Source organism: Felis catus, chromosome D4, assembly GCF_018350175.1.
Source record: "Felis catus isolate Fca126 chromosome D4, F.catus_Fca126_mat1.0, whole genome shotgun sequence".
Taxonomy (NCBI): domain Eukaryota; kingdom Metazoa; phylum Chordata; class Mammalia; order Carnivora; family Felidae; genus Felis; species Felis catus.
Genome location: NC_058380.1, coordinates 74,198,065 through 74,220,222, shown reverse-complemented (window position 1 = coordinate 74,220,222; position 22,158 = coordinate 74,198,065). Strand labels below are relative to the sequence as shown.

The 22,158-nt window shown below is 53.4% G+C and overlaps 1 protein-coding gene across 6 annotated transcripts in view; it reads right to left on the bottom strand.

The window, feature by feature from the left end:
* Positions 1-88: 88 nt before the first annotated feature.
* COL27A1 (collagen type XXVII alpha 1 chain) overlaps positions 89-22,158 on the bottom strand; it is a 140,816-nt gene continuing 118,746 nt past the window's right edge. For 5 of the 6 annotated variants that reach the window (XM_045042848.1, XM_045042849.1, XM_045042846.1 and 2 more), the window contains 20 exons: positions 20,763-20,819; positions 20,519-20,572; positions 19,938-19,991; positions 19,607-19,660; positions 18,902-18,955; positions 18,479-18,586; positions 17,925-18,032; positions 16,952-17,059; positions 13,239-13,292; positions 12,789-12,851; positions 12,348-12,401; positions 12,170-12,205; positions 12,032-12,049; positions 11,765-11,800; positions 11,451-11,477; positions 9,033-9,098; positions 8,514-8,682; positions 7,505-7,614; positions 5,589-5,807; positions 89-2,108 (listed from right to left, as the gene is read on the bottom strand). In XM_045042848.1, coding sequence (XP_044898783.1) covers positions 1,962-2,108; positions 5,589-5,807; positions 7,505-7,614; positions 8,514-8,682; positions 9,033-9,098; positions 11,451-11,477; positions 11,765-11,800; positions 12,032-12,049; positions 12,170-12,205; positions 12,348-12,401; positions 12,789-12,851; positions 13,239-13,292; positions 16,952-17,059; positions 17,925-18,032; positions 18,479-18,586; positions 18,902-18,955; positions 19,607-19,660; positions 19,938-19,991; positions 20,519-20,572; positions 20,763-20,819 — 1,596 coding nt within the window. In that variant the 3' untranslated portion in view covers positions 89-1,961. The remainder of the gene's footprint in view (positions 2,109-5,588; positions 5,808-7,504; positions 7,615-8,513; positions 8,683-9,032; positions 9,099-11,450; positions 11,478-11,764; positions 11,801-12,031; positions 12,050-12,169; positions 12,206-12,347; positions 12,402-12,788; positions 12,852-13,238; positions 13,293-16,951; positions 17,060-17,924; positions 18,033-18,478; positions 18,587-18,901; positions 18,956-19,606; positions 19,661-19,937; positions 19,992-20,518; positions 20,573-20,762; positions 20,820-22,158) is intronic. The other variant, XM_045042847.1, reaches the window with a different exon arrangement.

Genomic DNA, 22,158 nt, shown 5'->3' with positions numbered 1-22,158 from the left:
ATCTTTTCTCCCCCTCCCCCACCCCTAGCTGGGCTGGAAACCTCCCTCCGGGGGTTGTTCAAAGAAGCACACAGCCACAGATGCATCATTCCATTGCCTCAGTTTTAAATATTTATTTAAAATCCAGAAGGGAAAAAGGAGAAACGGAACCCACTGGGGTTTTAACACACTGACATTGTGGACAGACACAAACAAGGACAGCAGAAAATCCCAAGAACGAGACAGAGGCCAGGTGGAGACTGGCGGTGTGGGGAAACCGAGGGCTGAGATGAGGCCCAAGCTGCTACAAGAACGCACTTCCGTGGGGAGCGTCTGGGTTGGGGCGGGAGGGCGAGGCATATACAGGAAGTGTCCGGTGGGGAAGGTGGGCCAGAGTGAGGTATTAAATAATGAAAATCAAATCCAATTCCCAAAGAGACACGACTTTTAGAGAAAATAAAAAAGAAGACACAAACAGACGTTCACATAAAACTTCCCCTTCTATAAAAATAATTCCATACTTAAAATAACCTCAAAATCCAACCTGGGCTGACTGGTTGTCTGATAAAGGACAGCCCAGATTACACTGACTATCCCCCAGTCACGCGGAACCCCGAGATTCCTGCCGTCAGTCTTTCTCCTCAGCCCACATTTACCCTTGGAGCTAATGACGCGGGGTTTCTAGAGGACTTAATGACAATGGAAAAGCAAGAGTGATGGCCTCATCTTGGCAGGGACAAGCTCTGGGAGGGAGGATGTGGTGTGGTGAGATGGTTCCATGTTGCTATGTCACCTCCAGGCCAGCGCTGACCCAACACCGCTCTTAAAACTGGTTTCTTCAAAGTCAAGGCTGCAACCCCTGACTCTCCAGCTTAGATCGCACCTTCCAAGATAAGCCTATCTTCCCTCCAGGACCGTGACCAGGCCGAGCCCAAATTCCTTCATGCTCAGGCCTCCCCCTGCCTTAGAAGGACAAACATTTCAAAATCCATAAATTAAAAAGGTGAATCTTTCTGCTTCTGTTTCTGGTAGGGGTTTTTTGTTTTTTTTTTTTTTACTTTTTTTCTTTTTTTTTCTTTTTCTTTGTTCGGCTTTGCTTTTTTTTTTTTTTTTTTTTTTTTTTTTTTTTTTCCTTTTTCCTTCCCCCTGCTTAGTCGATTACCTGATGAGCACAAGGGTGCTACTCGGAACATGTTCAAATTCCCCAAACTTTGTCATTTGGAGGAGAGCACCACATGTGCATGACACCCCACATCAAAACGGTTCTTCAGAGTCTGTGGCAAAAAATGGTAGCACCTTCAGAATCTTAAATAGGCTTTTTTTTTTCCTTAAAAAAAAAAAATCACATACACTATGAGACAGCGAGCACCAGCGATTTCACAGTGGGAGGTAGCTAGCGTGGGCACCTCCGGCCCCGAGGGTCGCGCTGCCCCCTCTCGGCCTCCACTGCTTCCCACCCTCTGGCTGCTTCTTCCCTCCCCTCCTTCCCAGGTGAAAAAATAGTAATGCACCTTCTCTGTGTTTGTTTAAATAAAATATATATACTTCTTCCTTTCCTTTTCTCCTTTTTTTCATGTCTCCTCTCTAATATTGCACATCAAAGCTCCCTGGCAGGGACCAGCTGGCGAGACGCCCCCTCCCCTCAAGCTGGCTAGAACGTGGGGCTCTTTGGGCAGGAAGCTGGGGAGGGCAGAGCTGGGAGACAGGCCGCAGGGCTCAGGCGGGTTGCAGGCCCAGCTTGCTCTGGCTGGCTCTTTGGTCGGTCTTTGGGGCTGAGCTGGGATCAGTTGGTCCCAAGGATACACCGTTCCCTGCCACCCCCCAGCCACTTTTACTGGGCAGACGACAGCTGGGGCCCTACCCAGGAATCCTTGGGCAGGTGAGCTGTCTCTCCTGGGCCCACCTGCCCCTAAGGACCCTCCCTTTGCCTCCTCCTCCTCCTCCCTCCCCCTCAAGGCCTAGAGGAGCCAGGAGGTCAGAGGTCAGAGGAAGCACGCAGGTCCAACTTCGAGGCGGTACTGCTTCCCTGATGAGGCAGGAGGGAGGTTGTCCACGCTGACGATGGGCAGCTGCTGCGGGTCCTGGGTCCGGAAGGTGAAAAGCGTCTGATGCCAGCGGCCATCCTGGACCTGAGAGGAGAAGGGAAAGGGTACACATGTGACCCTCACAATCCCCACCATCTGTCACATGCACTTCTCATCTCTTCTCACCATCTTTAATGGATTCACGGTATTTCACTGTAGGGACCATCTGTATTTGCCCATTAAAAATTTTTTTTATTTATTAAAATTTTTTTTAATATTTATTTTTAATTTTGAGAGAGAGAGAGAGAGAGAGAACGAGCAGGAGAAGGGCAGAGAGAGAGGGAGACACAGAATCCGAAGGAGGGTCCAAGCTCTGAGCTGTCAGCACAGAGCCCGACATGGGGCTCGAACCCACAAACTGCGAGATCGTGACCCGAGCTGAAGTCGGACGCTTCACCAACTGAGCCACCCAGGTGCCCCTGCATTCGTCCATTTAGATTGCATCTATTATTTCTATTCTCATAAGGAATGTCATCGGAGCTCGACTCCTGGGCACGTTCTTCTCGTTTCCCTAGAACAGATTCTAGAAGTAGATTGGCTGGATCAAAGGATACATACGTTTCTGAGGCTTTGGAAATATGTCGGATATACAATCAAACCTTGGATTGTGAGTAACTTGTTCTGCGAGTGTTCCATAAGAACGAGCAAACATTTCTAATACATCTTAGCTCGATAAACGAGTGATGTCTTGCAATACAAGTAGTATGTGACACTAAATGTCACATGATCACAACTGAGCCAATGGTTCTCTCTCTCTCTCTCTCTCTCTCTCTCTCCCTCTCCCAGGGGGATCGTGGGTGATCGTTTCCCATATTCGGATGCTGAGTCTTAGGCTGGGGTGTTTGGCAGAAATCAGTGATTTTTCAGAACGTTGAAGGGGGTGCCCACGACTGGCATTAGTGTGTTTTTTGTCACTTCAAAGCACCTACAGACAGTCCTTTGCTCTTCCATAACAGTGTAAGCTTAGGAATGCTTTGCTTCATTCTAGGCCAGGCTGCCTGCGGATATAGACCCTTCCCTCTGCTACCTTATTGCCAGTTACATTAAATACAGTACATGACAAGAGTTTATTAATACTGTCCTGTAGTCAACATCCGTGTGAGCGTGTACAATGGCCCCCATGCAGAAATAGGTTGAAAAGAAAGCCAGTAAGAAGGAGACGATCACAGTGGAAGTTAAGAAGGAAATAAGTCGTCGAGAAATATGAGCGAGGTATGTGAGTGGCCGAAACTGCAAGATTTTATAAGAAGTCTACATGTGCATCTCGTCTGCAGAGGAGGAGGAGAGAAAGGCAGAGGAATCCCTCACTTAAAACGAGCTTAGGGAAATGTGTAAAATGTGGGAAACAGTGAAGAATTTTGTAAAAAAGCGCCACCTGAATAAGGCTGTAGCAGCCCGAGCGATGAATCTGTTTAACAACAATACAACGTCACATTTCTGCGAAATCCTCAAAAGGAGGCAAAAGCAAGAATCATTGGATAGGTTCCTTGTTAAAGTTGCAGGAAAAGAGAAAGATTCCACTGAGCCAATAGACAGCAGTGATTCCATTACAGTGAAAGTCGTCCTACACAATAACCCTCCTCTCTCGTCTCCCTCACACCAGCCACCAAGGTTTTCAAAGGTAAGTGCTGGGGCGCCTGGGTGGCTTGGTCGGTTAAGCGTCCGACTTCGGCTCAGGTCATGATCTCACGGTCTGTGAGTTCGAGCCCCGCGTCGGGCTCTGTGCTGACAGCTCAGAGCCTGGAGCCTGTTTCCGATTCTGTGTCTCCCTCTCTCTCTGCTCCTCCCCTGTTCATGCTCTGTCTCTCTCTGTCTCAAAAATAAATAAACGTTAAAAAAAAAAAAAAGGTAAGTGCAGGTTAATGTCTTTATTTTTCTTTATATTTTGTATTTTCTTTATTATTTTGTATTCTATTGCACTATTGTAATCATTTTCATATGAATATTTTTGGGTTGTGGAACGAATCATCTGAGTTTCCATGATGGGGAAATTCACTTTGATATACAAGTGCTTTGGATTACAAGCATGTTTCTGGAACGAATTATGCTCGCAAACCAAAGTTTTACTGTACAGGCAAACATCGTTTCATTGCACTGCGCTTTGCTGATCTTCACAGATGTGTGTTTTATAAATCAGAGGTTAGTGGCAACCCCCTGTGTCGAGCAACATGTGTCAGTGTCACTGTCCCGACAGCATTTGCTCACTTTGTATCTCTGGGTCACATTTTCATAATTCTCGCAACATTTCAACCTTTTTCATGACTATCATATTTGTTTTGGTGATCTGTGAGCAGCGATTATGATGCACTGAAAGCTCAGGTGACGGCTGGCATTTTTTAGTAGTGAAGTATTTTTTTTAATGTTTATTTTTTTGAGGGAGAGAAACAGAGTGCGAGGAGGAGAGGGGCAGAGAGAGAGGGAGACACAGAATCTGAAGCAGGCTCCAGGCTCCGAGCTGTCAGCACAGAGTCCCACATGTGGGGCTTGAACCCATGATCAGGTCAGATCATGTCCTGGGCCAAAGTCAGACACTTAACCGACTGAGCCATCCAGGCACCCCGATCAGTGAAGTATTTTTTAATGTTTATTTATTTTTGAGAGGGCGGGGAGGGGCAGAGAAAGAGGGAGACACAGAATCTGAAGGAGGCTCCAGGCTGTCAGCACAGAGCCCAATGTGCTCTGACGCTTAACTGAGCCACCCAGGTGCCCCTCAGTGAAGTATTTTTTAATTAAGGTATGTACATTGTTTTTTAAGACACAATGCTGTTAAATACTTAATAGGCTGCAGTATAATGTAAACATAACTTCTGTGTGTGCTGGGAAACCAAAAAAATTAATTAGACTTAATTTATTGCAATATTCACTTTATTGTAGTGAATACAACTGAACCCACAATACCTCTGAGGTATTCCTGTATATATATCCAGCTGGGTCCCAAAAGCCTCTACCAATTTTTTCCCAAATAGCTTTGTGCAAGAGTGTTGGTTTCCCCACGTCCTCCCTAACACTGTGTATTATTAGTTTTGTTTCATTTCGGGCAACTGGTTTTTCTGGACAACTTTCTGACTCCCTCTCTGCCAACAACCCACCCAGTTTTAGACATTTAAAAATAACCAAGTGTCAAGACAACCAATTAGCCTGGTCAGGATGGGGGCAAAGAGAAGACCAGAAATACATTCTCCTACAAGCAGCCTTACAAGTAAGTACAGCCATCTATAGCAGCCTGGGAAATTTCTATCAGCCACATCTTCTCTCAGAAGTTTCCCAGAGATGATAGTGAATCAAAGGAATTTTTAAAAACTGTTATAATAAAACTATTACGCAAAGATAAAAGTTGTGTGTTTGCTAATTATGCTAATACAATATACTATATTACACTAACATACTAATTAATGTGCTAACGTGTATTACATTAATTGTTATGTATAATTTTATAATAATTGTTATGAGTAATTTTATAATTTTATAATATAATTAATTGCTATGTTCATGCATGAGAGGCCCAGGAGGGGCCCCAAGGGTTACCTTGCAGCCATCCATGGACACTTCTGGCCTGAACTGACCACCTGCTTCAAAGATCTGCCCGTTCCACGCCCGGAAGCGCACAGCCTGCTTGGCTGGGGTCTGCCCCGTGCCCTCCTGCCACACGGTCATGTTAAGGCAGTGGATGGTGATGTGCTGTGTCACTTCCGAGCTTAGCAGGTGCAGAAAATTCATCTGGACCCGGCTGACAGCAAACTCGACCTGTGGCAGAAACACGGCAGTGAGGTAGGGTCAGGCCGGCTGCCCGAGGCTCCCAAATATCCTCACCTCTCTCTGGAAGGCGCACAGAGAAGCTCTTTCCTGGTGAGCCTTTCCCGGCTTTGCCCCCAGAGGCGTGCCCACTGGAGACAGGGACATAGAGGTCTAGTGTGAGCCAGTCCACAGCCAAGGAGTAACAAGGACGGGAAAGAACCGAGGCCACAGCTATGAGGGTTCTGAAGTCACCTGATCCCTCCCCCATTGCATGGGTGTGGGAGGGGGTTCGTCTTTGGAGCTGAGCTGGGATCCTGAGGCCCAGAGAGGAAGAGGAAGTAGATCAAGAGGCTCTTGGAACAGGGGGAATATGAGAAGTGCCCTCCCTACCCTTTCTAAGTCCCAAGACCCCAGAAATGGCAGTCCCAACAACCCACAAGGACAGGATTTATGGCTTTGGTGGATGCAGCTTAAGCCCTGACCATTGGTTTTGTCTTTTTGTAACGCAAGTGCTGAGGAGCCCTAAGCCCCCACCCTGGACCCCAATAAAAGCAGAACCCCAGGCCCCTGCACACACGCCTCTCTCCACCAGCGACCTGGCTGTGCGCCCCCGATGTGCTGTGGGATTTTCAGGTCCGGTAAGTAACAAACCTGTACTTTTTCAAAGTTTCTTAGTAGTGAAGGGCACCTTGCAATCGTAATAAGAACCACAAGGGCTGGCCCAGCCGCAACGCTGATTATTTATAGGCTGAGACCGGCACAAAACGGTGGCCACTGTTCCTGGTGGGATGGCCAGTGCAGGGGCCATCTCTGGCCTCACCCCTCTGCTGGGCAGGTTTGAGGTGGGGGTTCCCAAACCCCAGACTCAGAGTCAGAGGGGAAAGAGCCTGGCTGGGGTGGGGGTGGGCACTGATGAGGCTACTGTGTTTCCTGGTGAATTCCAGGGCCGGGCATGGTGTCTGACACATGGTGGCGACCCGACAAGACCCGCTGACCAATTGGCCCATGTGCAGATTCTTAAACTCGGGGTCAGAGCCGGTCAGGTCAGCATGGGGCAGCTCCTGGAGCTTCCTCAGGAGGCCCGATGGGATGGGATGCAGGGGTTCTCTGTGCCCCGCCCCCCCCCCTGCAGGCCAATGGGCTCCTCCCGCTGTAGCATGAGTCCTCCCATATGGAGGACTTGCTGACCCCGCAGACCCACAATCCACCACAGGGTACCCCGGGCAGGGGGGGTGGTGATGCCTCAGTGCCGCCACCTGTCCTGGTTTCTTGTTGAGCTGCCCTGAGCCACCTCAAATCCTCAGCCCAGAGACAGGCACGTGGGAAGCAGGCACTGAGCATCCGTGAAACGTGTGCACACACAGCTCAGGCAGTGCGTCCTCGGTGAGCATCACACGGACTTATTTTTGTACTGATGGTTCGCGGCTCTCCAAGCCAGGCCAGCTGGGCCCACTATTGCTGTTTTTGGTATTAGGCAGAAAGTTCTACTTGAAGGAAACACCACTAACATCATCATACAACTCGAAAGGGTTTGGCAACCACAGATTTAGAAGGATTCGTCCCCCGTTTACAGAAGAGGAATCAGGCTCACAAACAGCCAGGCAGCAAGACAGCCGAGGCTCAGACCATAACTTGGGTGGGCTGGAGCCCTGGGCAGGGTAGGGGCAGAGAGGACTGGTCAGTGTCGGGGGGTGGGGGGAGCAGACCTTGGAGGCCGTGATGGGCTTGAGACACGTTTGTCCACCATGTGTGAAGTTGCAGGAAACTTCGATGGTGTCGGACGAGCAGCCAAGGTTTGGATCCACCCAGTAGGTACCTGCAGGCAGCATGGACGGGGGATGTCATGTGTATGTGGGGAGGAGCCCGGGGCTTGGTTCTGCAGGTGGACTGCACCCCTGGTGACCCGCGGAGCCCCAGCGGGGCACGACGTCGGGGAAGGGAGCAGAAAAGGATCCCATGAGCCCTTGAGATGGGAACAAGGCCTCTGGGCAGAGCTCACAGCTGGCAGGGGCCCTGGAGGGGCCACAAGGCTGAGCCCTTGCCTCTGGTGCTCCTGTGAAGCATCCACTTTACCGAGGGGACAGCTGAGGTTGAGAGAGGCGGAATCACTCGCCCAAGGGATTTAGGGATCATCTGGGTGAAGGGGCTCTTCCCCCAAGGCTTGCAGGGGGGAGGGGCGGGAATCAGGCCTCCACCCCACCGGCTAGACACCTCTGCCGGCCCCTGGTTTCCCCACAGGCCTTCCAAGGTTGCCGAAGGCCCCACAGCTGAAAGAGCAGGACAACCGGCCACTAATCTACCTTGTTGTCAGTGGGACGGGAAGGGGGGGGGGGATCCTGGCTCTCAGAGAATCCATGACAGCCCCCCCGCTCCCCAGTCCCCTGCCCTGTCCTCGCCCTTGGAGCCCCGACAAGGCTCTTATCTGCTTGCACTGCAATAGTTGTCCCCAGCTTGCAGAACTGTGGGCTCTGAAAGGGTGCAAGCATTCCCCCACACCCGGGAAGCACAAGGCCTGCCTTGTGGGGCCCAGTGACTGTTTGTTGAGCGGATAAACGACCACCCCAGGTGCCTGTCTCCCCAAGGACAGAATCTTGGTCCCAGTGAGCCAAGACTCCAATGCCCCATCTCCCCCAGCCCCTCCTGGAACTCCCCTGACCGGCCCGCTCCACCCCGAGGGGCGGAAGCCTTGTCTTCAGACCCCACAGGCCCTCGTACCGTCCACCATCTTCTGCTCACAGTCCATGAGGTCTCGGCAGACCCGGGCAGGGTTCTCTTTGGTGCCCAGGGGCGTCTTAATGCTCTGGATGAGGTTGCTGAGGTAGTGTAAGGTTTTAAAGATCTCCCCTCCCTGGTCCAGCACCAGCCGGTCTGGATGGCTGTAACCCTGTCACGAGGAGAGAAGGTGGTCACCGGCTCCTTGAGGTCCTGGCCCGGCCCGAGGTCTAAGCCTCTGCAGCCGCGAGTTCTTGTACTTGGGAGATGATGCGGCTCCCCCCACTTAACAGGTAGGGAAACTGGGGGCCAGGGATGGGATGGGGGCTGCCCCAGAGTCTGGAAGCGTAAGGGGAATGGAGGGCCAGCATCGACTCCCCCCAGTCGCCAGCTCCAGCTCAGGGAACAAATAAGCTGTGGGACGCTCGGTGCAGGCCACATGGAGGCTGTTGACCACACACGAGCCATTCCTTCTGTCTCCCCCAGGAGGGGATCTCTTGCAGGCAGGGGGCCGGGAGGTACCTCTACTTTCAGTGCGCCATTTGTGTCCATCCACGTCTGGAAAGCTGCTCCAAGGTCATCTTGCTGCTGTGCAAAGAGGAGACGGGGTGTGCATCCTGTCCCCGCTCCTGGCCCCAAGACCTCCCCAGACTCACCAAGAGGGAGACCCAGGGTCTGAGCACGAGCTCTCCCAGCCACCTTCCCGGGTGGTATCACGGCCAAGTCGCCTGCCTTCTGTGGAACTCTCTGTCTTTCCTCCACTTGCAAACGGAGTCAGGGCTGACCCTTCCACTCCCTTTCTCCAGGCCTTCCCTAGCTCTCCATCACCCTCAGGATTACGTACAAACTCCTCCACGTGGTTACAAGACCTGGGCTGAGTGTTGCGGTCTCTGGCCCAGCGTCTCTTCTCTCGGTCACACAAACTCTGTGCACCAGATGCACTCTTGTGTTCCCAAATCGCTAAGCACCATGCTCTATCTAGCCACGGGGCCTTTGCGCATGCTGTTCCCATCACCTGGATCATTCTTCTTACCCTCCAATGCTCCATCTGGCTATCTCCTAATCCAGTGGTTCTCAACGAGGGGCAGTGTTGCCCCCTGGGGGACATTTGGCTATATCTAGAGACATTCTTGGCTGTCACAACTGGAGGAGGGGTTGCTTCTGGCATCTAGCGGGTAGAGGCCAGGCACGCTGCTAAACACCCTAAAATCACTCGTAGCAAAGAATCATTTGTTGGTAAAGGCTGCAGTTGAGTAGCCCTGCCCTAGACTCATCCTACATGTCAGCTTCCTCGGGAAATCCTTCATCGGGCTCCCGCCCCCAGGCTGGGTGCGGTTCCTTTCTCTGTGTGTCGGCAGTGCCTGTGTTTCTCCTCTGGCTTGCACTGTAGCTGTCAACCACACACCTGTGCCTCCAACCTTAGCACTGGACTTTCCAGAAGCACAGCAGCGGTCTTGCCGTGAGAACAGTGACAGGGAGAGCAGGACCGAGAGCAAAGCCCGAGAGGTCCAGAGCCCGGACTCTACAAGTATTTCTCAAGTTCACATCTCAGCCTTGCTGCTTGCTAACTGCATGATCTGGGCAGGTTGCTTACCATCTCTCTGCATCAGGACCCTGAGAATAGGCATGATTATAAAACTCTCAGAACCTTGAGAGGAAATCAGTGAGCTAATCCATGAAAAGCACATCTAACGATGTCTGCCTATCACAAACACTCAATATATCAGCTCTTATGCAAAAAAAATTCAAATTGCTTGAATTTTCCATTTTTAGAGGGAAAGGGTTCCCCCCTCCCCACCCCCCCCACCCCCAGATCTCTTCACTTTCCCCTAGCTGTCTGGCTTCCTTAGAGAAGAGAAGGGCTGGGGTCGGTGCAGAGCGAGAGGTCAGAGCCATCAGTTTATTTTGGTGGATGACGCTGGGGGGACGGACAGTGAGATGCTGAGAGATGAGAAGAGCAGAGCTCCAAGGGGCCTAGGGGCACGAGGGCTCCTGTTCCGTTCAGCCCTCCCCCTCAGCCATTCCCGGGGAGGCCGTCAGGGCCTGACTGTCACAGTCAGCCAGCACAGTGGTAACACGGGGAGGGACTCCTCGGAGGCCTTGGATCAACACCAATGGCCAATGATTTCATCAATCACGCTTATGTAACGAAGCCTCCCTAAAACCCCAAAGGGATGGCACTCAGAGACCTTGACTTCTGGGGAGAGTGGCCACCCGGAGAGGGCACGTGAGTCTGAGCCTCTGTCTCATGCCTTGCCCTGTGCCTGTCTTCTATCTGGCTATTCCCGAGTGATTTCCTTTTATAATAAACCGGTCATCTAGTAAGTGAAACGTTTCTCTGCTCTGTGAGCTGCTGTAGCAAATTAACTGACCCCAATGAGGGGCATGGGGACCTCCGCTTTATAGCCAGTTGGTAGAAGCGCAGGTGACAACCAGGCATCTGAGGTGGACAGGATGGGGGTTGGGTCCCGTGGGACCGAGAACCGGTGGGGTCTAATGCTTTCTCCCGATACACAGTGCCAGAATGGAGTTGAACTGTAGGGTACTCGGCTGGTGTCCCAGAATTGCTCTTGGGTATGGGAAACGGCCACCCTGGGTCAAGCTTGAATTGATATCAGAACCTGTTTAGATTCTCGGCAGTCAGCTGATCTGTACTGAGCACACTAACAGGATCAGGACCAGGGGCCCGGCCGCTGGAGTGTCCCCCTGGGTTCCCAGTCAGGGGCACATCCTGGCTAAAACATCAACTCCCCACCCTCTGGCCTCTTTCTGCTGCTTTAGGGTCCAGGGTCCAGTGTGGGGGGACAAAACCACATGGGCAACCCTGGGCCTAGCTTAGGGTTCTAGCCATTGTGACCAGAACGAGGTCAGCTGCCAACCATCCCCCCACCCTCCCAGGCCTTACCCCAAGGAGGCCAAAGAGAACATTCTCCAACTTACAAAGTGGATAGGGCTCCCTGGAGGACCCTGAAAAGGAAGAGCCTCAGTCAGTATTTGGTGGGGTCTGGGTGCTGGAGTCCGCAGGGGCTGTCAGGAGCCTGGAGGGGCCACCCGGGCACAGGGGACACGCAGAGCTGGTCTCTGCTCTTCTGGAGGCAGAGTTTGTGCTCCACAGTCTCCTGGAAGTCTGTGGAAGCTTGTGAGCCCTGCAGGGTCAGGGCCAAGACAAGCACCTGCCAGCAAAGCCTTGGGCCTCATTCAAAGGAGCTCTGCCACCTGCCCTGGAGTTCAAGGGCACCGAGCATGATACCTACCGGTGGGCCAGGCCGGCCTCTGGGACCAGGAGGACCCTGGAGGGAAAGAAGAACAGTGAGGGCTGGGTCAGAGGCCCTCCATCTTCCCCACCCCAGGCCTCCTCAAGTGGACCTGAGACCCAGGACAGTCGTACCTCCAGCACAGACGGGTACGGATGGGATGACTGAGGTCCAAAGGGAAAGAAGGTGCCTGAGGACTTCAGTGGTCCTCACCACCCCCCACACCCCATCCCCATCCCACCAGCCCTCATACCCCAGCCCACTCACCCTCGGACCTTGCAGTCCCTGGAGGAGGACAGAAGCAGAGAGAGACAGTTAGGGGATAGGGCTGAGCTGTGCCCCTGCCCTTGTCCCTCACCCCACCCCTACCCACTGGAGTGCTGCCCCCTGCAGCCATCGACTCACCAAGTCCCCTCGGCTGCCTTTGTCACCCTTTGGACCCTGCAATAAATCATGGCCCAGTAAGAGAGGACTCAGAGGGGAAGTTCTATTTCCAAGATGGGGAAACTGAGGCTCAGACTGGCCCTGGGTCACAGAGACAAGCTTGCCTCAGCAGTCTTTCTGGTCAGCCCCCTACACGTACCGGGCGTCCTGAAGGTCCCAGGATTCCGAGGGGGCCAATGATGCCTTCCTTTCCCTAAAGGAGAGAGAAAGGCTTGTGTGTTCTCCTCCTAGGGCCTGGGGAACTGAGTCACAGGGACAGGAGAGTGGACGGCAGCCTGAGTGTCCCATTGGGATGGAAGGGAGACTTCCTCAAACAGGGGCCAGACCACGCACCTCCGGGGCCCCTCCTGTGTGCCTTGGGGTGGGCTACGAAGAGTGGGGGGAGGGGAGCAGGTAAAAGGGGGAGGCGGCAGCCCAGCTGGGCAGGAAGGGCACAGGCAAGGGGATAGAAGGCTGCGGGCAGAGGGGGCTCGAGTCTGAAGGAGCAGGAGGAATAAGGCCTGTATCCACCCAGCGGATGGCTGGCCAGCCTTTGGCCTGGGCGACTGTCCCCACTAGCACAGACGAGGAGAGGACTCACCATCAAGCCGGGGGACCCCCGAGGGCCCTGGATGCCTTTCAAGCCGATGTCTCCAGGAGGGCCCTGTGGGAGGCAGAAGAAGGGCTGTCTGTGTCTGGGTGGCTTGACAATCACTAAGCAGGTAGCAGTATGCTGGCTCTGTGCTTAACCATTTCAACGACCCTCTATGGTTATCACACCCATTTTATAGATGGCAAAACTGAGAACTGGAGATCCAAAGTAACTTGCCTAAGGCACAGAGCAGATAAACTGGGGAGCTGGGCTTAGAACCCGGGTCTGCTGGAATGTGAGTTCTGGGGAACGAGGGTATCCGTGCTCGATTCTCGCTCTTTTCCGGCCCACCACTGTACGTGCTTATGAAAAACTTGTTGCAAAAGTAAATGGATAAATGGACAGACTAGGTAGATGGATGGGACCCCAACAGGAACGATATGGAGTAGGAATCTGTACCTTGGGTCCAAAGAGGCCGGCCATTCCTGGGAAGCCCATCTCGCCAGAGTCGCCCTGTGCGGGGAGCAGAATGAGATGGGGTGAGTGGGGCCAGGACAAGGATGCCCAGCCAACCACCCAGGACCTCTGGGCCTGCCTTCTCCCAGGGACATCAGCGGCTCCACCTTGGTGAGGGTGAAGAGCTCACACACTGGACACTGTATGCCCTCTGTCAGGTGAGAATGCTCTAGAACGGTTAGGTTCTCCCTTCCCAGATCTTCAAGGAAGAGGATGATAGGACCCACAGGCTCTTCCCCACCCATCCCAAAGGCTCTCCCAAGGACTGCATCCCTCAGAATAACCATTAGCTGTGGGCCTGCAATGTGCCAGGTGCTTTGCATTCCTGCATCGGCCCAGGGGGGCACAGTGTGCCCTGTTCACAGATGAGAAAACCGAGGCTCAGAGAGAGCAGGAACTTGCTCATATTCACCCAGATGCCATTGTGGGGAGCGACGGGGTGTGAGCGATTCTGGAGGCCGGGATTATACCGTAGGTGCGTGCTTAACTTTTAAAGAAAGCGCCCAGCTGTTTTCCAAAGTCGTTGCACCATTTTACATTCCTGTTAGCGGAGTAGGAGAGTTCCAGGTGCCCCACACCCTTGCCAACACTTGGTGTGCTCAGCCTTTGAAAATTGTTACCATTCCAACAGGTGCGCAATGGCACCTCATTGTGGTTTTAATGAGCATTTGCCTGAAGACTAGCGGTGCTGATCTTTTTATGTGCTTATCTGCCATCCGTCCGTCTTCTCTGAAGCGTCTAAGCCTTTTGCCTCATTTCTTTATTGGGCTACTCCTTTTCTTATTAATGAGCTTTGAGAGTTCTTTACATATCTTAGATACAAACCCTTTACTAGATATATGATTTGTACTTCCTCTTAGTCTGTGGCTTGTCTTGTTTATTCTCTTACCTTTGAAGAGCAAAAGCCTTCCATATTGATAAAGCCCACTTTATCAATTTTTTTTCATGGGTCATGATTTTGCTGTCATATCTAAGAAATCTTTGTATAACCCATGGTCTCAAAGATTTTCTTCTACCCTTTCTTCTAAAAGTTGTACAGTTTTAGGTGTATGATGGATGTGTCCCGGTACCATTTGCTGGAAAAGACTGCTCTGTATCCACTGAATCGTTTTTGCAACTTTGTCAAAAACCAGTTATCCGTACACGTGTGTGACTACACGTGTGGATTCTCTGTGCTGTTCCTTTGATCTGTTATTAGTATGTTTATGGCAATACCACACTTTCTTGATTACTGTAGCTTGGAATCAAATACTACAAGTCCTCCAACTCGCCCATTTCTTCAAGTTGCTTTGTTTCTTCCAGATCCTTCACATTTCCAAGCGAATGTTAGACTCAGCGTCTTATTTTCCACAAGGAAGCCTTGATGGGATTTTGATTGGGATTGCGTTGAATCCAGATACCAACTGGAGGAAAACTGACATCTTAACGATATTGCGCCTTTGACCAGCGAACACAGTAAGTTCCTCCATTGAGTTAGGTCTTCCTCAATTTATTTCAGAAATGCTTTGCAGTTTTTCAGCCCACGTGTCTTGTACACCTCTTGTCACATGTGTCTCTAAGTATTTCCTATGTCTTCTGCTATTATAAACAGTATTGCTTTTTAGATTTCAAGTTCTGATCATGGCTAGTGCATAGAGATTCAGTTCATTTTTTTTAACAGTTTATTTATTTTTGAGAGACAGACCCTGAGTGGGGGAGGGGCAGAAAGAAACAGAGACACTGAATCCGAAGCAAGCTCCAGGTTCTCAGCTGTCAGCACAGAGCCTGATGCAGGGCTTGAACTCATGGACCATGAGATCATGACCTGAGCCGAAGTCGGACGCTTAACCCACTGAGCCACCCAGGCACCCCGAGATTTGGTTCATGTGTGCATATTGAGCTTGCTATACTCACTTGTCCTAGTAGCTTTCCTGTAGATTCCACTGGATTTCTTTTTATTTTTATTTTTTTTTAATGTTTATTCACTTTTGAGAGAGAGAGAGAACAAGCACAAGCAGGGGAGGGGCAGAGAAAGAGCAGGACTCAGAACCCTAAGCAGGCTCCAAGCTCTGAGCTGTCAGCACAGAGCCCAAGGCGGGGCTCAAACTCATAAACCATAAGATCATGACCTGAGCCGAAGTCAGATGCCTAACTGACTGAGCCACCCAGGTGCCCCTCCACCGGATTTTCTATATAGATAATCATTTTATCTACAAATAAAAAGATTCACCTCTTCCTGTTTGACATGAATGCTTTTTATTTATTTTTTTATTCCTATGGCATCGGCTAGAGCTGCCAGTACAATATTGAATAGAAGTAGTGAGAATAGGGGTGCCTGGGTGGCTCAGCTGGGTAAGCGTCTGACTCTTGATCTCGGCTCAGGTCATGATCTTACGATTTGTGAGTTCGAGCCCTGCATCGGGCTCTGCGCTGACAGTGTGGAGCCTGCTTGGGATTCTGTCTCCTTCTCTCTCTGCCCCTCCCCAGCACACACACGCCCGTGTTCTCTCTCTCTCTCTCTCTCTCTCTTTCTCTCAAAATAAATAAAATAAACTTCGAAGTAGTGAGAACAAATATCTTTGACTCTTTTCTGCTTCTTGGGGAAAAAAATCAGTCAATCATTCTTTTTTTTTTTTAATTTTTTAATGTTTGTTTATTTTTGAGAGACAGAGACAGAGTGTGAGCAGGCAAGGGGCAGAGAGAGAGGGAGACACAGAATCCGAAGCAGGCTCCAGTCCCTGACCTGTCAGCACAGAGCCCGATGTGGGGCTCGAACCCACGAGCCACGAGATCATGACCTGAGCCGAAGTCGGACGCTCAACTGACTGAGCCACCCAGGCACCCCATTTGGTGTTGATGTACTACCCTTTTTATATATTCTTAGATTGGTATTTCTGAAATTGTATTGAAAACTTTTGTATTCCTATTTATGAGATATATTGGTCTGTAATTTTCTTGCAATGTCTCTGTCCGGCTTTGACATCAGGGTAATGTCAGTTTCATAGACTATGCTGGGAATTAGTGCCCCCCCCCTCTTCAATTTTCTGGAAAAGTTTATGAAGAATCAGTAGTACTTCTTCCATAAACTTTTACTAGAATTCTCCACTGTAGTCATCTGAGCCCAGAGTTTTCCTTGTGAGATGCTTTTTAAATCACAGAATGAGCTTCTTAGATAGATACAAGGCTACTTCAGGTTCAGGCGGCGATCCACATCTCCTCATTCTGAAGGGACCACTGAGATCTCATTTCTTTTTAAAAAAAAATTTTTTTTAATGTTTATTTTTATTTTTGAGAGAGACAGAGACAGAAGGTGAGTGGGTTAGGGGCAGAGAGAGAGGGAGGCACAGAATCCAAAGCAGGCTCCAGGCTCTGAGCTGTCAGCACAGAGCCCGACGCGGGGCTCAAAATCACGAGCTGTGAGATCATGACCTGAGCCGAAGTCGGACGCTCAACCGACTGAGCCACCCAGGCGCCCCTCAGATCTCATTTCTGAGCCTCCTCCCTCCTGCCACCCTGCTCAGGGGAGGCAGACGAGTATCTGGTGCCCAGAGAGGCTGTTGCTCTGCCCTTGTCACAGAGCAGGAGGGAGGCTTCTGGGCCTGTGCGTGCATGTGTGAACGTGAGTATTTGTGTGCATGTGTGTGTGAGAACATCTGTATTCCCGGGGGCTCACTCACCGGCTGGCCTTTGGATCCAGGCTCCCCCTGGTTCCCAGGAAGCCCGGTTCCACCTGCTGTCCCTCGTTTGCCAGACGGGCCCAGCTGCCCCGGCAATCCACTTTCACCCTTAAAAAAAAAAACCCAAAATATCAAAATGACCAAAGGGGGACATGGTTCTAGGGGAGGGGCAGGGAGACCCAAGAGAGTGATTCCACAGGGTCAGCCGACATCTCAGGATTCTTGGGCTCAGATACAGGCCCGGTGGGGGCTCAGAATTTCAGCCTCCTTGAGAGGACAGCCTCTTTTCCTTACTGTGGCATTCAAGCTCCAACTTCCCCTCCACTCCCCACCCTGCCTCTCCTCGACACTGTTTCCTCCCAGCAGACCATGAAGTTCCCAGCTCCGCACCCCTGCTCCAGCCGTTCCTCCCCTTCTCGCCTCATTTAAACCCTCCCTGGGCCAAGGCCACCTCTCCCTCTGCCTGCTGTTCCCGCAGAGGGTTCCAGCCTCTCCCCAACTAAACCTCGAGCTTGGGGAGGGCAGGAGGAGCCATGTCTGACCCATCCATCTCAGTCTCCCCTTCTGTGTCTAGTCCTGGGCTCAGACCGACTCAGGACTGCCTCCCCACCGCTCAGGGAAGCTTTCTAAAAAGAAGCCTGTTAGAAGGGGGTCCTGGCTGGGAGCACTACCTTGCCTTTGTTCCACGAAGGCCCACAAGAGGGCGCCCAAGGACAGCTTAGTAACCAGTTTGCCTGTTTTATTAAGGCCTGGAGGGTGCCTTCTATAATTATTAGCTACCTGGATACACTTTCCTGTAAGTCAGGTTCAAGCCTGGGGCAGGGACCCCTGAGAAATGTCAGCGACATGAACTCCATTTTCACATGGGCCGTGGGACATGGGTGCCCATAATGACATTGCTTAGTGTCATTATGGTTAGTACCAAGGCTGAAAGGGTGCCAGGGGTGGGTACGTGTATTAACAAGAGTCTGACCTTGAATCCTGGGGGCCCCTGTGCTCCAGGCAAGCCGGCCACACCTGGGTTTCCTCTCTTCCCTGCAGGGCCCATGGGGCCAGGGTCCCCATCATCTCCCTGCTCCCCCTGTAAAGAAAGATGGCAAAAGAGGATCTCTTGTGTTTCAGGAAATAGGCAGCCAAGGAGGCAGAATGACTCCAAAGTCCCGGTGAACTCTGGGTGGACCTGGAAGGGGGAGGTCAGACTCCACGGGGGAGGTCATCCTGCCTGTGTGTGTGAGGACAGCTGGACCAGTGAAAATGCTGCGCATTTGCAGGTAGGGAGGAGGAGGGACCTTAAAGGCAGAAGTTCCCTGCACTGGATGGGGCAGGACCTTCTGGGTGCAAACATGGACAGTCAGAAGGCCACATTCCCAGGTCCTAAGGACTGAGGCCATTGCCCATGCAGGAAACGTCTGGATATGTTGGTTCTGCCCCATGCAAGTTTCCAAAACCTGCTTCTCCTGGCCCATGGCCTATGGCAGAACCCCGCCCCCAACACACACAAGACACCATCTGTTAACCCCTGCTCACCTGCTGTCCTGCTTGACCATCCCGGCCAGGAAACCCATCTGGTCCAGCCATCCCCTCGGGGCCCTGTCTCCCCACCACGCCCCGAGGCCCTGGCAGCCCCTGCAGGCCCTGGAGGTATAAAAGAAGCTGGTGATGGGGTGCCTGGGGGGCTCAGTTGGTTGAATGTCTGACTTCAACTCAGGTCATGATCTCGTGGATTGTGGGTTCAGGCCCCGCATCGGGCTCTGTGCTGACAGCTCAGAGCCTGGGGCCTGCTTTGGATTCTGTGGCTCCCTCTCTCTCTTCGCCCCTCCCCTGCTCATGCGCTTTCTCTCTCTCTCTCTCTCTCAAAAATAAACATTAAAAAAAAAAAAAGCTGGGGAGGGCTTCTGGGGAGGGCTGGGAGGCAGGCGGGAGAGAACCGGCCGTGCATGGGTCACTCACCTGAATCCCCCTTCGTCCAGGTGCCCCTGCCTTGCCTTGCTTTCCCTTTGGTCCCTGAAAAATCAAGGGGCACATGATGGAAGCTGCCTGGAAGAGGACAGACCCTTAGGAGTTCTGGGACAGGTGCTGAGAGGATTATGGGGCCCCTGTGTGGCCTGTCCCTCTACCTCTTGGGCAGCATCTGAATCTGCACATGGGCCCAAGAGCCCCGGCCTGGAAGCCCAGGGGCAGGCTGGCCTTGGAACCTGCCAGTGCTGTCACTGCCCCTGCTCTGGGCCCTGGGCCCCCCTCTGACTCCCCTTGCTACAGAGGCTCTAGGTACGGCAATTTCCTAGTGGGAACCTGAGCCCGGGAGCTCCTTTGATCCTCAGAGTGTGGCTATATCCCTGTGGCCTGGGACAGTGGTGGGGGGTGGGGGGGCAGGGGAGGTTGAGGGCATTCAGACAGCACCGGCCCAACAACCTCAGTGCCTCAGTGGAGGCAGAGGTAAGGGCTCTGGGTACAAGACAGGAAAGTCCCCCTCCTGGAGGCCCCACATACTGGGCTGGTAATCCCCCCCACCCCCACCCCTCAGGCCCTTTGAAGCAAAGAGATCTTGACCTGAAGCACCCTGCAGGGCACCAACCAGCTCAGCCTCCCACATGCTCTGCGCCTGGGCCAGTGTCTGCCCCTCCCAGCCTCCCTTGTGGACGTCAGCCCTCTCACCTCTTCCCCTTTCGATCCTTTGGGTCCTGGACGTCCCCGGGGTCCTGGATGCCCCTGCAAACCAAGGTGAGATGATGCAAAGCAGCCCCAAGATTCCCCCCTGGGGAGGGCAGTAGCCAGTGTCCGCCTGGAGGGGGAGGGGTGGGAGGGGCTTGGGGGTGCAGGCTCTGGGGGCGCCCCAAGCATCAGGGCAGGAGAAACCAGAGGGGACTGCCCCAGGCTATCCCACAGGGAGGATCCCTCTGTGCTTTAAAGGGGCCATTACTTCCCCCACTGCTGTCCACCCACCTCCGGGGCGGGGGCCGGGTGGGGGACAGGAAGCACCACTCACTGGTAGGCCCTGCTGGCCTGGGTCTCCACGGAGGCCTTGCACACCCTCCTGCCCCTGGAAGCCAAGGAGAGACCAGTGAGGGGGCCCATCCTGGCAGGGCTGGGGGCCGGGGCAACTTCCGGCCTGGAGGAGCCCCTGAGCGCTTACTCGTCCTATAGTCATGTGTCATCGTCCCCTCTCTGGGCTCGCAAATCTGCAAAGCCGTGGAATAATGACCCTGCCCGTGAGAGGAGGAGCCTGGTGGGGGGCCGCGTGCTCCCCCAGTGGCTTGTCTCCTGCTTCTGTCCACTGCTTCTGTTGGGAGAGCTGTTCCCAGCCACGGATGGGGAGACTGAGGCCCGGCGAGGAAAGGGGTCTCTGTCTCCTATCTCATCCTCTCCCTCCGACGGTCCCCCTGCCAGCATGAATTCTGGCCTGAGCCCTCTTTCAGGGGGTCTGTGCTTCAAGCTGGGCACTGATGGTGGGAGGGAGGGCTTGTCTCTTGGTGAAGGCTGTTCTCCCGCCAGGCGCCTGTGAGGGCTGAGGAATGTCCCTGCAGAACATGCTGGATGCCACCAGCGGGTAGGAGTTCTGATACTTACAGGGTATCCAGGGTCCCCTGGCTCCCCGCGGTCTCCTCGATCGCCTACGGGGCCCTGAATGACAAGGACAACAAAATATGGGCCACCAGGGGCAGGCGATGCAGACCTGGATCTGGGTCTCACTGGCCACCGGCTCTCAAGCTGGCAGCAGCCTCACCCCTGCCAACCTCCCCTCCCCCTCCCCACAGCAAGAAGCTAGGGCTCCACCTGGGTGGGGGTCCAGGGGACCGGAAGGGGGACTTACCCGATCTCCAGGTGGCCCAGGGGGCCCCTCGGCCTTGCCATCCTCGCCCTGCTCCCCCTGTGGACACAACGGGCTTTAAGTCACACTTCCTGCTCCTGGTGAATTTGGGGAGTTCTAGATACTCGACACAGCGTGGAAAGGGCCTTCGTCAGAGATGAAGTCCAGCCTACTTAGGGTTACAGATGGGGAGACTGAGGCCAGAGAGGGAAGGGCAGACCTGGGTGTGCAGCCAGGATCATGGAACACAGCATAGTGCTCTTTACGGTCTGCCCCGCTGGGCACCCCGAGCAGGAGCCCTCAGGCTGTAAGACCCAGGCAGCTCGGAGCAGAGACCTGGGTCATGCCCAGCTTTGCACAGGACCAGCTGCTCAGACCCTCAACAGGTCCCTTCCCATCTAGGAGTTCTTCGTCTCAGCTGGGGAATGGGGGCGAGGTAGGGTGAAGGGACAATGGTGATACCGAGGAGTTCCAGGAAATGACACGAGAAGGCCCCGTGTGGTGCTCCTCAGGGAGTGACAGTAGTTCCAACAGCTGGCAGCCAAGGGCACTGCCACCGGCCAGACACAGACACTGGCTGCATACTTCCAACAACCCTATGCAGCAGGTGATATACTATTCTTCCCATTTTACAGCTGAGGACACTGAGGCACAGAGAGGCGGTGTGGGCTGCTCCATTGTTCAGCCCCGGATAAGAATCCCTTTCTCCGGCCTTTACAGGAATGAAGTGGCCAGAAAACCCCAGAGCAGGCCGGGGGCTGCCCCACATTGCACTCGGCCGTGGGCCAATTTGGGGGTCTTGTCCATCAGACAGATTCCTATCTGCAGACAGCACAGGGAAGCCTTGCAGTGCTGCTCTGAGGACCCCGTGAGGGAAGCTCAGGACTGCCCACACAGTAGGGCCTCAGATGGCCAGGAAACTGGGCATTGCTGACATTGCTGGGCATGGATTCAGTCGGATTGGAGAGATTGGGTTTCTAGGCCGTGGGGCCCTGGCAGGCCGCCCTGGACCCTGGTCCACCCCCAAGACAGGAGCCTGGATGCCATGTGCTGGCTACAGGGAAGGTGTAAGCAGAACAGCGGGCGGCGGAACCTCGGGGCTCAGAACGTTCCAGCCCCAGACAACCGGTGCCACTCCCGTGGGGGTGCGTGCTGGGCAGGAGGCTCCAGCCAGGGCACCCCGGGCCCTCTCGATGTTGGCCGGGACTGAAGGGGAAGCCTGGGAGGCAGGAGAAGGAGCTGGCCCTGCAGCTGGAGCCTGTCCCCGGCCCAAATCGGTCCTGAGGGCTGGCAGCTGCAGTCCTTTGGCCCAGGGCCTCTGTGGCTCCTGTGGGCAGAGACTGAAGGCGGGAGGGACTTGGCCCGAGGCTTAGAACCAGCTGTACCCAAGGGGGTGGCC